At 45.9% G+C, this 16062-nt stretch overlaps 2 protein-coding genes and 1 long non-coding RNA gene across 5 annotated transcripts; 1 reads left to right on the top strand and 2 right to left on the bottom strand.

The window, feature by feature from the left end:
- Nucleotides 1–2749: 2749 nt before the first annotated feature.
- LOC135610585 (uncharacterized) lies at nucleotides 2750–5084 on the bottom strand. Of its 2 annotated transcripts, none has more exons than XR_010486220.1 (3): nucleotides 4948–5084; nucleotides 4688–4864; nucleotides 2750–3501 (listed from the first exon to the last, which is right to left on the bottom strand). It is a non-coding gene; the product is annotated as an uncharacterized LOC135610585 (long non-coding RNA). The 2 variants fall into 2 exon arrangements; XR_010486221.1 differs by lacking the exon at nucleotides 2750–3501 and adding an exon at nucleotides 3875–4618.
- LOC135610583 (MDIS1-interacting receptor like kinase 1-like) lies at nucleotides 5040–8421 on the top strand. Its single transcript, XM_065105254.1, has 2 exons — nucleotides 5040–7713; nucleotides 7797–8421. The coding sequence occupies exon 1, from the start codon at nucleotides 5040–5042 to the stop codon at nucleotides 7662–7664; it is 2625 nt and encodes an 874-aa protein (XP_064961326.1). The 3' UTR covers nucleotides 7665–7713; nucleotides 7797–8421.
- LOC135610584 (putative pentatricopeptide repeat-containing protein At2g02150) lies at nucleotides 8292–14367 on the bottom strand. Of its 2 annotated transcripts, XM_065105257.1 has the most exons (4): nucleotides 11868–14367; nucleotides 11605–11653; nucleotides 9386–10137; nucleotides 8292–8429 (listed from the first exon to the last, which is right to left on the bottom strand). In XM_065105257.1, the coding sequence occupies exon 1, from the start codon at nucleotides 14237–14239 to the stop codon at nucleotides 12062–12064; it is 2178 nt and encodes a 725-aa protein (XP_064961329.1). In that variant the 5' UTR covers nucleotides 14240–14367; the 3' UTR covers nucleotides 8292–8429; nucleotides 9386–10137; nucleotides 11605–11653; nucleotides 11868–12061. The 2 variants fall into 2 exon arrangements, with proteins under 2 accessions (XP_064961329.1, XP_064961328.1); XM_065105256.1 differs by lacking the exon at nucleotides 8292–8429 and having other exon boundaries at nucleotides 9277–10137.
- Between the last annotated feature and the right edge of the window lie 1695 nt (nucleotides 14368–16062).

The raw sequence follows: 16062 nt of genomic DNA, 5'->3' as shown, positions 1-16062 counted from the left end.
CTTGGCATTTGCAATCCTGAATCAAGAGAACAAAAGCTCCTTGAAAAGTCGATTAAAATAGTCCATGGAGAATAAGAAAAAAGAGAAGTCTAAACTAAACCTTAATTGTTTCTCACTAGCATGTTAAAATGTTCATATGGAGTCTGGTGGCATATAGAATTATATGAAAATTTATCAAATCCATTTCATGCTAAAAAGTCCCTTTAGAATTCATTTTGCACTCCGTCCTACACCTATGGTTTCCTGCTCCAATTATCTAACTTACATGTCAACTTAACACGAAATACGACATTGTTCAAACAAAAAAACGTGAAATACAGAATTCAAGGATAATGATCTAATCCTGCTTCGCCATAGGTTCCCTCATCGGGCAAATTTAACTTGACAATTTGGTAGGTGTGCATATTTAAAAGCATGTAATGCAACATACACAAACACAAGAATACACATTCTCATTACTAGAGAAACATCTGATGAAAAATTGTTATATCTTTGGCAATTACAATATGCGAAAGCATAAAGTTGGCCCGTCCCTGACAGATATTTCTAACATAATACATTATTCCAAGTTAACTTAAAGAAAGAAAACATGACCATTGTTAATCAGAGAACATATATGTTTCCCAGGAATAAAGAGTCTCTTCGGGTGCATCTACGTCTATCGTTAGTATATAAGGTCAACTATATCTAGTCAACCTTCTAGCTAGATGTTTTCATGATAGCGTATGAACAGAACATGGTACTAAACAAATACAATCACATCCTCACAATAACAAGTGTTACCGACTTTTGGGAATTAGATATGGCAACACAAGAAGAAGGTTCGGTTTCATCGCCACACCATCACCGTTCTCATTGCGACCGACGAGATCAGCTTTTGCACCGTAAGCGCTTCAGTGACACTTCTCCCAAATCCTTGGAAGAAGAATACACGCTTTCGTTCGTAGGGTAAGAATTGGGTCTCACATCTTGAACCTTGTAGTCGATTTCATCTTAAGAACCTTCGAACAAATTCAAGAAGATACGGCAATCGACGGAATCCAAGAATCGAGAATACCCATTTCACCGAACCTTGAAAGCAAAGACTTAGTTGACGAATATAGTGGTACCCAAATCTTCTTTTGCTTCCCGTCTCCTCTTGTTTGTCAAAAGCAATCGAACGACGAGAAGATGAACACGAATCATGGCCAAGCCCCACCGCCGGAAGTAGGATGTTTAACACAATCCATATAGGGGGAAAAGAGACATAAATTTCAATCGGATCATAGAGGAAACGATGCAGACCTTGCGCGATGGAGCTCGAGTCGGTGATCGCGCGAGAGCTGCAGCGGCTTCGTGAACCGAGGCGACCAAATCGGAGAGAGGGCGCCATTTCTTGTGATATGAAGTGGGGCGAGGGCTTCCAATTGACGAATACGCGCCGATGGATCCGTCGACCGCACACCTTAGGGCTTGGGGTTTGAAGTCATTTTGCGTTCCACGTGAGAGGAAGATTTCCCGTCTCAGCGAAGGTACGGAACAGGGGCCTGTCTCCACAGAAACTAACGTAGCCCATCGGTGCGGTGTGGGCTCCACAGAATTTCTTGGGGGAGGAAACCTGTCGCTTGACTCACCCGAAACACGAAGATAGGGAAGCTGCACCGTACTCTTGCGGCCAATTGCCATCGCACATTGGAACACGTGCCAGGCCGATTTTTCTGAAAAGCTACTTATTTTTTTCCCATTATTTTAAATCTTTTGAGAAGACATCTCTATTATTATTATTATTATTATTATTATTATTATTATTATTATTATTATTATTATTATTATTATTATTATTATTATTATTATTATTATTATTATTATTTTCTAGTATTTGTTATATGATATCATGATTTTTTTTTCCTTTTTCATGCGTCACACTCGTCACCTTTGCCACTTCCTTACTCATCGTGCTCATCGCCTCTATCCCTTATTCTCATCGTATCGATTCTGTGCAATGTTTTCTCTATTTATTATGTCCATTGCCTCGACCCCATACTTTCACTACAAAGTCTTATCATCTTTGTGGCCTTTGCCCCTTGCCTATCACCGTAACGCCTCATCCTTTTTTATCCTTCTAATACATATCATTGTCTCTTTGTGAGGAAGACATCAACAAAGGTGACGGAGTGAGGCTATATGGTGATGAGTAAAAGACAAAGGTAACAAGCATAATGAGCAAGAAAAGATCAAGGAGGTGGGAGTGACAAGCGAGAAAGATATAAGAATAAAAGTGACGGGCGCAAAAGGCAAGAAAAGCATCGCATAGAAGTGGTCGGGGCCTCATGGTGGGAGCAAGGGGTCAAGGCACGATGAAGGAAGGCAATTGGTGAAAGAAATGGAAGAGAATTTAAATGATCATAATAAGTACTATTTGAGAAAAAAAATAAAACATGAAACACCTATGGCAACAAAAACTAAAAAAGAGAGTTTTTCTTTAAAAATCACCCAAGTTCTATATTGCCGGCAGCTGCCAGCTTGGTGCGTAGACTTATCCTATAATTAGAAACCTCATTCATCCATGTATCCTCCACCAATTCCCAGTCCACTGTAATTGAGACATCATTGAGTGAAAAAGAAAGGGCTTGGAGTGGGTAAAGATCTCTTCAGCTGAGGACACCATCAGCTGGAGATATGCACAAACTCCCACAGAAACATGTTGATATCTCTGCCAAAATATCTTTTTTTTTTGTATTACTTTTGACAAGTTCTTGAGATTTCTTCTACAACATAAACAGATGGTCTTCAAGATATAGATTTGTAGAGAAGGAGAAGTGAATCTCTCTCTCTCTCTCTCTCTCTCTCCTTTTCCACAGCTAATTAACCAACAATTATTATCATCAGTACTTGCCAAATTGCTCAAACACTGAAGCTTAAGTGGGCTGGAAAAGCAAACTCTCATGGCTGTGCTCCATGCGAAAACTCACATGGCCAACAAAGAGATAGGAGGATGATGATGCTCAATAATGGCCACCAGCATGGGGAAGAAGATGCAGAGGAGGAGAGGCTCACATGGCCTCCCCCTTCCCCTCACCCATTTGGATGCCAACCCTGACCATGTGTTGTTGCATGTGACCGTAGGTAGTGCAGTGGGTGGACACCTCTCCATGATTGCACATTGATGCCTCTTCTCTTCCACCCCCTCCCTTTCCCTGCTGCCAATGGCCAAGTCGAACTTCCCACCACCTTGCTCAGCCCATAAAATAACACAGGGATGAGGTGTTATCCTTCTCACGGCAGCACGACATAACATGGAGAGATTCCCATGTCATCTTCCATGCAGAACTGTTCATTGTCTTTAGCTCGGTAACCCTTCTACCTGAGGGTTGATATGATATTAGGGTTTGGTTGATCTGACACACAGTTCTCAGAAGACAGTTCCCCCGACAGCAAAGCTGAACCCAAAGGGTTGTGTGGCTTTTGACTTGCAGTAGGGACAAAGGTCATGGGAGCTCTCGATTCTCTCATTCCCTGCAACTGGAATCAGAGATGAAACAGACAATTCAGTGCCTGAATAAAGGTAAGTGCCAATTACTGAGAGCAGAACAGTTGATGATCATACTGTAGTCATGAGAAAGAACATGTTCTCCCAGGTTGGGAAATTATCAAGGTAAATAAATAAAAAGGTAATGAAAAGCTGGTCTTAGAACACCATGAATGATTGGAACTAAGTCTCCTTCATTTATAACTCAAAATTATCTATCAATACGATAGAGGTTAATTACTTAGCATTGAACGGTCATTTAACTTAAACATCGAAGGGACGAAGCTCAAAACCTACTGATTGAAAATTTCAAGTCAGGTCAGCGCTCGATCGATTTAGGTTTTAGGAAAGTCGAATCGATTCTAAATTACTTTGAATTTGGACTACTTTTACATGTCACTATTATTCTTAAGTTTATAGCTGAGAACAAACAGGAAAGTTTAGTAAGCATTATATATGAAATTTACCTTAGAACACTAACTGGGCCACTACGTGATTTCATGAATCCATCCTGATGAGGATAGTAATTATGATAAGACTCGGCTGACGTCAGATGACGCCTCATGTCTCGGACGACGCAATGGCACCCGGTCAAACGGACTGAAACACAGCCTGAGGTGCATTAACGCCCACTCAGGCTCGGCTCTTCACGCCACGCCAAACCAATATCAGACGCCACCGTCTGCCCTTGCAAGCGGGCACATCAAACAACAGCAAGCTTCCCTATAAATACCCTCGCGCTCTGAACGAGCAGAGGGGGACCGAAGGGGACGGAGGAGAAAAGAACACACCAGGGAGACACCTCAAACTCTTCTTCTTCCCACCCCCTCCACCATTTACTGACTTGATCTTCGGAGGGGTCGGGTCGCGTCTCCCGACCCGACCTGTGTGCAGGACCGCAGACGGAGCGCGTGCCAAGCCGAGGAGGCCCATCCCGGCGGAGACGGTTGACCCCGTCCTGATCGGACCGCCGTAGCCGACCACCTCGGCGAACCCGAGGGCCGCACCGGGAAGATCCCGCCTTCCGGACTCGAACCGAGCCGCATCGATCCCGAGGCCACGGCTCCAGGTTGTTTACCACAACATATCCTTCCTTTTTATCTCCTCAAACTAAAAAGGAAATGGTATTATATATGTTTCTTGACAACAAAGATAAAAATAGATTAGTGTCAGCCTTACCTCACACAGCAGAAGAGATTAAACATATACTTGCATGATAGGCTTTAGCATGCATGCCCTCTCCATGTTTGATGTCGGAGTATGTTCTCCATTAATCCATGTCTCTTTGAGTGTGTCCAAAGTTTGTAGTCGTTTAACTCTGTTCATTAGCTGTTGCAGAACTCGAGATCTCACGAGCTAACAAAAGCATTAAACAAAGCACACTGAGAGAGAGAGAAGAGCAGGTATTAAAGAAGAAGCTTATTGCCGATGAAGCTTACCTTCTCTTCCGGCTTTTCATCTTCCTCGTCTGTTTGTCGCAGGAGGTAGGCCAAGGAAATGAGACACAGCTAATGAGGAAGAGAAGACCAGAATGCAGCCACTAAGATTTCTCTTCTTCTTCTTTGCGTTCTTCTCCTGCATTGCCAATGCCAGTGATGCTGGCGCTGCAGACGATGAGATCTCTGCTCTGCTCTCGATCAAGTCCGGCCTCGTCGATCCACTGAATGCCCTCCATGACTGGAAGGCTCCGGCAGACGCCGCAGGTTCCACACACTGCAACTGGACCGGCGTCGCCTGCGACTCCTTGGGCTTCGTCGAGAGGTTGGACCTCTCGCACCTCAACCTCAGCGGCCTGATCGCCGACGACATCCGACGTCTCCGCCACCTCACCAGCCTCAAACTCTGCTGCAATGCCTTCTCCTCCTCCCTCCCCGGCTCGCTGTCAGGCCTCTCGTCGCTCGAGGAGCTCGACGTCAGCGTGAACGCCTTCGTCGGCCGGTTCCCGACCGGCCTAGGTTCGTCCCCTGCATTGATGACCGTGAACGCGTCGGCCAACAACTTCGTCGGCCCGCTGCCGGAGGATCTCTCCAATGCCACGTCCCTTGAGGTCATTGATTTCCGGGGGAGCTTCTTCCAGGGATCGATTCCGGCATCCTACAGGAGCCTGCAGAAGCTCAGGTTCCTTGGCCTCTCGGGCAACAACCTCACCGGAAGAATCCCGGTGGAGCTCGGCGAGCTCTCCTCGTTGGAGAAGCTCATAATTGGGTACAACGAGCTCGAGGGGAGCATTCCGGCCGAGTTTGGCAACCTGTCGAGCCTCGAGTATCTTGACTTGGCCGTTGGCGATCTCGACGGCGCCATACCGCCGGAACTGGGGCGGCTGCAGCAGCTGACCACTTTGTTCTTGTACAAGAACAACTTGGAAGGCGACATCCCGAAGGAGATCGGCAACATGTCGGCGTTGGTGATGCTCGACGTGTCCGACAACAGGGTCTCCGGCCCTTTACCGCCGGAATTGGCCCATCTGACGAATCTGCAGCTCCTCAATCTCATGTGCAATAGGCTGCACGGCCCGGTGCCGCCGGGCATCGGAGACTTACCTCGGTTGGAGGTACTCGAGCTCTGGAACAACTCGCTCACGGGTCCCCTGCCGACCAATCTCGGCCGCGTCACGCCGTTGCAGTGGCTCGACGTGTCGTCGAACTCGCTCTCCGGGGAGATCCCGGCCAGCCTGTGCGACGGCCACAACCTCACCAAGCTCATCCTCTTCAACAATGCCTTTTCCGGGCCGATACCGGTCGGCCTCTCGACGTGCAAGTCGCTGGTTCGCGTGAGGGTGCAGAACAACAGGCTCAACGGCACGATGCCGGGCGGGCTGGGGAAGCTGCCAAAGCTGCAGAGGTTGGAATTGGCGAGCAACGATCTCGAGGGCGAGATTCCGAGCGACCTCGCCTCGTCGACGTCGCTCTCCTTCATTGACCTCTCGCACAATCACCTCCGGTCGTCTCTCCCCTCCACCATCTTCTCCATCCCCACCTTGCAGAGCTTCATGGCGTCCGACAACCTGCTCACCAGCGACATCCCTGACCAGTTCCAGGACTGCCCGACACTGGCCGCACTCGACTTGTCGAACAACCGCCTCACCAGCGGCATCCCGGCGAGCCTCGCCTCGTGCCAGAGGCTCGTCAGCCTGGACCTGCATGGCAACCGGTTGACTGGGGAGATCCCGGTGGCGGTCGCGATGATGCCGGCGCTCGCCATCCTCGATCTGTCCAACAATCTCCTCACGGGCTCCATCCCGGCGAACGTCGGGAACTCGCCGGCGCTGGAGACATTGAATCTGTCCTACAACAATCTCTCGGGCCCTGTGCCGGCGAACGGGATACTGAGGACGATAAATCCCGACGATCTCGCCGGCAATTCGGGCCTCTGCGGGGGAGTACTACCGCCATGTGGCTCAGGGGCCGGCCGGTCGTGGCTCCGGAGAGGAAAGAGTCCTCACCTGAAGCACATTGTTGCCGGGTGGATGACGGGGATCTCGGCGATCCTCGCCTTCTGCATCCTTCTCTTGGGAGCTCATCATCTCTACAGGAAGTGGTACGTCAGCGGCGGCGGCTGCTGCTGCGAGGAGCCCTTGGACGAGGAGAGCGGCGCGTGGCCATGGAGGCTTACCGCGTTCCAGCGGCTCAGCTTCACGAGCAACGACATACTCGCTTGCGTGAAGGAGGCCAACGTGATCGGGATGGGCGCCACCGGGATCGTCTACAAGGTCGAACTGCCAAGGCCGCGCGTGCTGGTGGCAGTCAAGAAGCTGTGGCGGGCCAGGTCGCCCGACATCGTCCCCGAGGCCGGGAACTCGAACCCGGGGGCCGACATCGCCGGAGAAGTGAGCGTGGTGGGGAAACTGAGGCACCGCAACATCGTGCGCATTCTCGGCTACATGCACAACGACACCGACGCCATGATCCTGTACGAGTACATGCCCAACGGAAGCCTGTGGGAGGCGCTGCACGGGCCACAGGCCAGCCGGCTACTGCCGGACTGGGTGTCGCGCTACAACGTGGCCGCCGGCATCGCCCAGGGCCTCGCCTACCTCCACCACGACTGCCACCCTCCCGTAATTCACCGCGACATCAAGTCCAACAACATATTACTGGACGGCAACCTCGAGGTGCGGATCGCCGACTTCGGGCTCGCCAGGATGATGGTGAGTTAGAACGAGACGGTGTCGATGGTCGCCGGATCCTACGGCTACATCGCTCCCGGTGAGCTCTTCGCTCCTCACTCCATCACCTTCTCACTGAATCATCCTGCATCAGCATCTGAACTCCAATTCAATCTGTGACAGAGTACGGCTACACGCTGAAGGTGGACGAGAAGAGCGACATCTACAGCTTCGGGGTGGTTCTGATGGAGCTGGTCACCGGGAGGAGGCCGATCGAGCGGGAGTTCGGGGAGTGCCAAGACGTGGTCGGATGGGTCCGTGGCAGGCTGAGGAGCGACCGGGGGTTGGAAGCGGTGCTCGACGCCGGGGTGGGAGGGCACTGCAAGCATGTGCAGGAGGAGATGGTGTTGGTGCTGCGGATCGCGGTGCTGTGCACAGCGAAGCTTCCGAAGGAGCGGCCGTCGATGAGGGACGTGCTCACCATGCTCGGGGAGGCGAAGCCCAGGAGGAAGAGCAGTAGCTTCGGAGCGGAGAGCAACGCGGTGGACAAGGATAAGCCTGTGTTCAGTACTTCGCCGGAGTCGGGCTACCTTTAGGCATGGCCATAGATCTGCTTCTTTGACTCCATTTTTGGCCTTGGCGGTTGATGGAGTCGAAGGGTTGTATCTATCGATCGAGTGTAGATGGAGATCACTGTAGCTGCTCGATTCTTTGTCCATAGTGTAGTGTTGTAAGCTGAAGGAGGAGCCAACTTTGCACGACCGGTCATCAGTAAGTTTGGTGAAGAAATGACACAGCTTCTCAGTGACTGATAGCCTGCTTAAGAAAGAAGAAGGTAATGGGAGTCGATCAAAGTTAACAAATAAAATATTAGAAAAAGGATATGATAATTGATGAGGATAATAATGGCGATAAGACTCGGGTTGACGTCAGCTGCCCCAGATGACGCCTCGATCGACCTGACACCACCTGGTCAAACGGATCGGTACGTCGATCGAGGCACATTAAACATCTACGAGCATGTCCCCTACAAGCAGGCACATCAGGCAACGGTAATCCTCACTATAAAAACCCTCGGGCTCCGAGGAAAGGGGGGGACGAAGAGACAACTTAGCTAAAGAAACCCCTTTCACCATCCACTAACTTGATCGTCGGAGGGGTCGGGCCGAGCTCCCCGACCCGACCGTTGTGCAGGTGCGAATGCGAAGGTCTCCCACTAAACGCGCAGACGAGGAGTCCCTTCCCGGAGGAAACGGCGACCCCGTCCTGATCGAACCAACGCAATCGACCACCTCGGTAGTCTCGAGGAACGTCCCAGGGAGATCCCCCATCATCCGGACCCGAACCAAGCCGCGTCGGTCCCGAGGTCACGGCTTAAAGTTGTTTACACAAACAATAATTAACTTCAACAAATGAAATATTAAAAAAGACCTGTAGACAGAAATCCTCAACTCAAACACACAATCATATATGAAATAATTGACTTGTTAACTCGATAAATCTGAACAATTAGTTCAAAATGTATAAGTCATTGATGTCCAATAGATTGGATGGTTAAGGCACTCACAAACTTATTGATGCAAAGATAATAAAATCTCATCAACACTATTTCAAAAGCTATAGAGGGAGGTAATATAATAAGCGCAAAAAAAAAAGTTTCATGTATTGAAAATCAATGATATGCTGTTCTTCATCAGATTAAGGTAAAACTCAATTTTTTGTACAAGAAATTAGCACAGAATACAAGAAAAATACTGTGAAAGTGAACATACTCTTCGAAAGAAAGCACCAGCAATATCACCGAACGATGGTGACTGACGACGAATACAAGAATAGGCAATTCAATTCATACTTCTTTCAGCTTTTCCAAATAGCATATTTTGCAGTCTCTTTTATTGCTTCGGACCAAAAAACATGAATGCATGCAGGCAAGTCGCAGCTCGAAAAATCAGCAGCACATGTAAAATTCAGCAGTCCTCGATGCCCTTTTACACAAACAATTAACACATTTCATCGACTCAATGAAATTGTAAGATCGTTCATGTAGAATGTCTTCCTTAATGCATCCTTTGGAGAAAACTCCTTTAACATGCATGATCCAAGGTGTTAGACATACATCACATACTCCTTCGTGCCGAGAAACTAACACCACCTCCAGACAAAGCCCATCTGCTGCTGCAAATAATTCTCAGAGCACAGCTGAAAGAAGCCGAGTCCAAACAGAATATAGCAGTTGGTTCCAAGAGAAAAAAACCTTTCCCGAGTGCAAAAATGTAATTGATTTCATCAATTTTTCTATCCATAAATTTCTCTTCTAATCTCATTATTCAGATGTTCAGATATCTGTTCTGTACACCAGCATACTAAGTATAGGAATAACAAGCGCAGATCCAAATGGCCCCAAAACTGTTACTGAACTGATTTTACTCTAGCACTGGAAAAATGAATGCTCGGATTAATGGCTAAATATCAGCCACCCATCAACGTGGTTATAGAACTTTGTTATTATCCCTGTAGATACACCCTGAAAAAGAAACATTGCATTTATTAGCATACAAAAATCACAGAAAGCTAAACATGATCAATACACCTAAGCAAACTATGTATTCAGCGATATAAAATTCAAGATTCAACTAGCAATAAAACAGTTAAAATGAATTCAGTAACAAAATGTTCAACCAAATTAGAACTTCAAATTGAGATTGAGTAGGAATATAATTCAACACAAAGGGCATATAATTCTCATTGCAGTTATATTATGAAATAATATTGCAGGTCTTGATTAGTTTCAGATAGATACTTATACAATCTGTGGAAATTTGAATAACGGATCAGGATTTTGGTTACATTGATAAAATGACTGCAAGCATGGTTGTTATCATTGGACATTGCTGGCTGGTGATACCATGACTTATTTCATTGATCAAGGGCTCCAACGATCATGATACAAGAATATGCCTAGTTACTTTTTTTGTTTATCATTAATCATGTATATGTACAGAGTTCAGATGTCACTTCATTGCACATCACACCAACCCCATAAAACACACCTCTGAAAGACATATCTAAACCATAATATCCACGGTCGAAACACATCCAGCATTGCCGCTTCTGACTTCTGATCTGTGGTCTAGTTTATAACTTTTGTCCTTACACTACAATAAAATTAATCCTATAGAAGTCAGTTCAGCTGCCACTTCATAGCAGATGAAGATGCCCCCCAAAAACACACCTTCCAAACCATGTCTGAGCTGTGTTATCCACGCACAGAATACGTCACAAACTGCTGCTTCCTTTCTTTCATTATCATAAACTATACTTAGCAACCATGATAATGCTACAGTATTGCAAATGCAAATAACTATGTCTGAACAATGTGCAGTGCTGGTAATAAAATCTTGTGACAATTTTTTGAAAACAATCTCATAAAAATCCAAAAGTTTCTCCTCACATTATTTACCAAATTTTCTGCCCATACAATTCTTCACACAGAAAGCCAGGTATCCTATATACACAAAACACAGACTTATAATTCATTTGGCCTCATACTTCTTTATATGCAAAATCCAGTTCTATTTTCATTGACTTCCTATTTCTTGTTTCTACAAAGTACCAATTTATGTATTAGAGAAAACACCCAAAAAAGAAAGTAATATTATTTAGCCGATCCATCGTGCTTAGACAAATGTTGACCTCTTCTTAGAGGCCAAAAACCATGTGAAATCTATTGGCAGCGCACAAACACTTGCTAACCAGAATTAAAAAGCGCACAAGTTCCTCTTGAATGGCCGACGGAAATCTCATGATCAATAAAATCTCTTTGAAGTTACTACAACTACAACAGGAGATAGAACTCCGCAAATATCTTTGGGAATAGTAGAACATAAGAAAATTATTGTAGATAACCTCACAAGTAGAACACAAAATCAGTGACGATGATACATTTAAAGATACCAAAAAAAAAAGGAAAAACTTAGTGAACTCAACTTACTTTTCCATGACAGCCGACTGGCTTTGTCGATAAAATGGACACTTCGGTGCTGAAAATAAAAAAATTAAAACAGTATCAGTAACTAAAATTGTTTACTTTCTTGTAGGAGTATGTGTTATATAGAGAATTTGTCAAGGTATGCATTTAATCGAGACCAAATAATCATAAAAGCTTCAATTCATGCCCTAGAATATGAATATGCAATTCATGTGATTTTACAGAAACAAGTTTAAGTGGTTGAGATAAGATGTTGTGAGCATTACCCTTATATCATGTAACAGCTCATATCCACCAATTTTCAGGAGTCCATAAACATAGGAATCAGTTCCAGGCCTCAAATCATATGATAATAATATATTCTTAAAGCAAAACCATCAGAAGCTCTGGTTCCTTTGAAGCTCGGACTCCATGAGTGAAAAAAAATACATTGCAGTTGTAATAATCCAAGCACAACTAATCAGATCTTATCAGAGGCAGTATCATCCATCGTGCTAGGAATGATACCTCTTCTTCTCATGTCAATTTGCAAACTCTGAACCTCATCCATATTTCCCAACCTATGATACTTGCTTATGAGACAATTATAAACTGCTTCATCAGGAATAATATTATTGTTGATCATCTCTGCTAGTGTGTTTCTAGCTTCCTCCATTTGACCAGTGTCACAAAATCCCCATATAAGAGATGTATATGCATGAAGGTCAAGCTCAAGGCCATTCTCTATCATTTTGCTTTTGAGAGCAAACGCTTTCTGAAGATTGCCCCTCTTCAAATACCCATTCATTAGAGATGTGTACGCAAATTTGTCTGGAGCTACACCCTTCCCCACCATTGTTTCAAAGACTTCAGAAGCTTCTTCCAAGAAACCTGTTTTGCAAAGGCCATCAATAAGCGCTGTGTACACCAAGATATTAGGTTGCAAGCCTAATGATTTCATTCTTTCAAAATGGCACCTTGCTTCATGAATCGATCCTTCTTTGCATAACCCATCAACTAATGCACAATATGTAACAATGCTAGGGAGTACACCCGAATCATGCATTTTGTGAAGCACATCAAGGGCCTCCGAGGCTTTTCCTGCTTTAAAGCAAGCGTTCATTATTGTTGTGTAGATCACATGATTAGGTTTTAAGCCAAGATAATCCATCTCCTTCAGCAAAGTCTTAGCTTCATCAATCTTTCTATCGTTACAAAGACCCCAAATGATGGTACCATAGAGCGAGATATCAGGTTCAATGCCCTTATCCCTCATTTCAGACAGTAAATCCATTGCCTTCTCCTTGTTCTTATTCTTGAAATGCCCATGCACCAGAGAGGTATACATCAATTGGTTGGGCACCACACCTGCTCTCACCATAGCCCGAAAAATCCCTTCTGCTTCGAGAACCTTCCCCTCTTTACAGAGGCCATCCACCAAAGCTGTGTAAGTCACAACATTTAACTCCACCCCCTCATTCACCATCTCAACGACCAACGACTGGGCTTCCTTAAGATTTCCGGCCTTGAAGTTTCCGTCGATTAGAGAAGTATAAGTAAATTCATTTGGCCTTATGCCTCTAACTCTCATATCAACAAAGAATTTAAGTGCTTCTTGCATCATGCCTTCCTTGCAGAAGGCATCAATGAATGTGCTGAATGTGACCACATTGGGCACAATATCTTTCCTCTTCATCTCACTAAGAAACTCAAAAGCCTTCAGCAGCTTCCCAAACTTACAGAAACAGTCGACGAGAGCATTATAAGTAATCACATCAGGCTCACAGCCGGAATCTTTCATCTCCCCCAGAATTTGCTCAGCTTTCTCCAATTCCCCACACTTCCCATGCCCATCAATGAGCGAGTTATATGTGATCACGTCCGGCAAGCAACCCATTTCTTTCATCTTCTGGAATAACGCCCTTGCCGCAGTCAAATCACCCTCCTTGCACAAGAAATCAATCATAATATTGAAAGTGAAAACTGTAGGAGCCATATTTGAGCTGACAATATCATTGAAGAACCTCTTTGACAACTCGCCTCTGCCTGTCCTCACAAGCCGCTGAAGCAAATTGTTGCAGGATCGCAACTTTGGCAGAACCCTAAAGGCTCTCATCCTATAGAAGCAATCACTGGCCTCATCGAGCATCCCCAGATCAGTCAAAACCCCAAAGAGTGCATCAAACACTCCATACCCCAGAGTCCCGTAACCCCTTGCAGTCGTTCGCAGAACATCGACAATGCTCTCCGATCCTTCCGACACCCGCGTTGACAAGGCAATATCTTTAAGGACCTTCTGGGCCTCGGAATACCACCGGCCCCTAAAGAGGACGTGGACGGCAACGCACCGGGTCTCGACGGTGTGGCAGAAGCCACTCTGCTTCCCGGCCCAGATAAAGAAGTGAAAGGCCGACCTGGGGTCCTCCTGCAGCTCCCAGAGGATTCTGCAGACGCTGTTGGGAGCCGAAGCAGATGAGAAGATGGCAGCGAGACGCGGGTCGTCCCACCTGCGTTTGGCGATGATCCTGGGGATGGGAGCGAGGTCGGAGGCGCCAAGTGATTCGCCGGAGTGGGCGGAGAAGGGGAGGTTCCGGTACGGGCTGCGGAGGGGTAGATAGCGGCAGCGGCGGACGGGGAGGCCGCGGGAGAGTACGAGCATCCTTCGACCGCTAGGAACCGGAGAGGATCGGCGCCATGGTCGGGGCTACTCAGGCCGGAAGGAGGCGGAGCCGCTCTTCCTCTTCCATCGCGGGGAAGCGGGTTTAGGGTTTTGAACCCTGACGCCTTGGCTCGTAGACCAAACTTGGTTCGGTGCAACCCATGTGTCGTTTGTTGACTCGGGTCTCGGTTCGGACTCGGACCGTAACTGCGGCGACGATCCGTTAACCCTAAGACAGTGGTGGCGACGGCCATATGATATGATTAAAATTAATTGACTAATATCCATTTCTTCTAAGATAAATAAATAATGTAATTGAGATGGGTTATGAGTTTTAATTATTATTATTAATTATAACAATGATATTAATCTAATAAGAAATAAAAAAATAAATAAATAAGAACAAAAGAATATGGAAAGCACATTTCAAATTTGATTATTAAAAAAATATAAAAATTGGATCCACTAAATAAAAAAAAAATAGGGTGCATTCTTTTTTTAAAAAAATCTTTATTTTTAAGTTTTTTTTATTTTTCGAGAAACAACCCCTTTTCAAAATTCCCAAACAATATACATTGTTTACTTAATACTTGAAGTACATTTTTCCTATATTTTTTCCTTCATTTTTCTTCTTTTTCCTACGAGTCCATCCATATGGTAAATCAGTTAGTACAATATTTTTACACTATGTTACAATGTGTTTTCAATAATATCAAAAAATATATATTAAAATATAATATAAAAACATTATATCATAATTTTTTTTAGCATTGTCGATAACAAAAATATTGTATTACAGTGTTTTTATACTAAAAAGCATTATAAGAAACATAATGTAAAAACATTATATATATATATATATATATATATATATATATATATATATATATATATATATATATATATATATATATATATATATATATTACGTTTGTTCCGAAGCTTTAAGTAGAAGCAGGAAGGGTAGTTGTTTGACCCTTGGCGGCTGCAAGTCAACCATCCCGAAGCAAAAGTCAAGTCAACGTGGAAGCCAAGAGAAGATTCTACCCATTGTGTCATTGCTAAAGATAGAACAGCATTTGAATTCATACCATGTCACAAAGTTATGTGCAATTGTTGTATGCCGCCATGGATAGATAGGAGTCGTTCTTTATGTTGCTTCTTCATGTGGTGTTACAGTGTGCAATTGTTTCTGATGATCCAATTGCATCAAAACGGGGACTTGACTGCAAGATCAATGGAGTTGGATTCGGTTTCCATGCGGCCAAGTGGGAAAGATGAGATCTTTACGTGAATCTTGGTGGTGTGGTGTTCTCGAGAATCTTCGATGACGCTGTGTGGTTGGACTCTCATGCCTCCTCCGACGACGACGACGGCGACCGCTTGGAGGGGCGATTGAGGTCGGTGCGGCCGTGGTTGGAGGCGAAGGAAGACACACTGCGAGGAGGAGGAGGAGGAGGAGGAGCAGCAGGGGAGTCAGCAATGGAGCACGCGGCAGAGGTGGGCCGGTGAATTCTTATGTGGCCGCCGAGGCCCTGGCCAGATAAGAAGACGCGGTCGCAGTGGGGGCATTGGAAGCGCCTCGCATCGCGATCGGCGGCAATGGCATCCGTGCGCACCCTCTTCTGCCTGTCGCTGGACGCCGCCAGCTGGCCATCGTCCTCAGCCTCGGATCTTGACCAGAAGGCGTCGGCGAGGAACAAGAGGGACCAGGCGGCTTCTTCTATTCTTTCTTCCGAGGAGCTGCAGACGGCCTCCGCGTCGCCGTCGATGCGGCGCTTGGGACGACGCGGAAAGGAAGACTCGGCGTGGGTCTCGCAGTC

This window comes from Musa acuminata, chromosome BXJ2-4, assembly GCF_036884655.1.
Source record: "Musa acuminata AAA Group cultivar baxijiao chromosome BXJ2-4, Cavendish_Baxijiao_AAA, whole genome shotgun sequence".
Classification (NCBI taxonomy): domain Eukaryota; kingdom Viridiplantae; phylum Streptophyta; class Magnoliopsida; order Zingiberales; family Musaceae; genus Musa; species Musa acuminata.
This window is presented reverse-complemented; position numbering and strand designations above follow the sequence as displayed.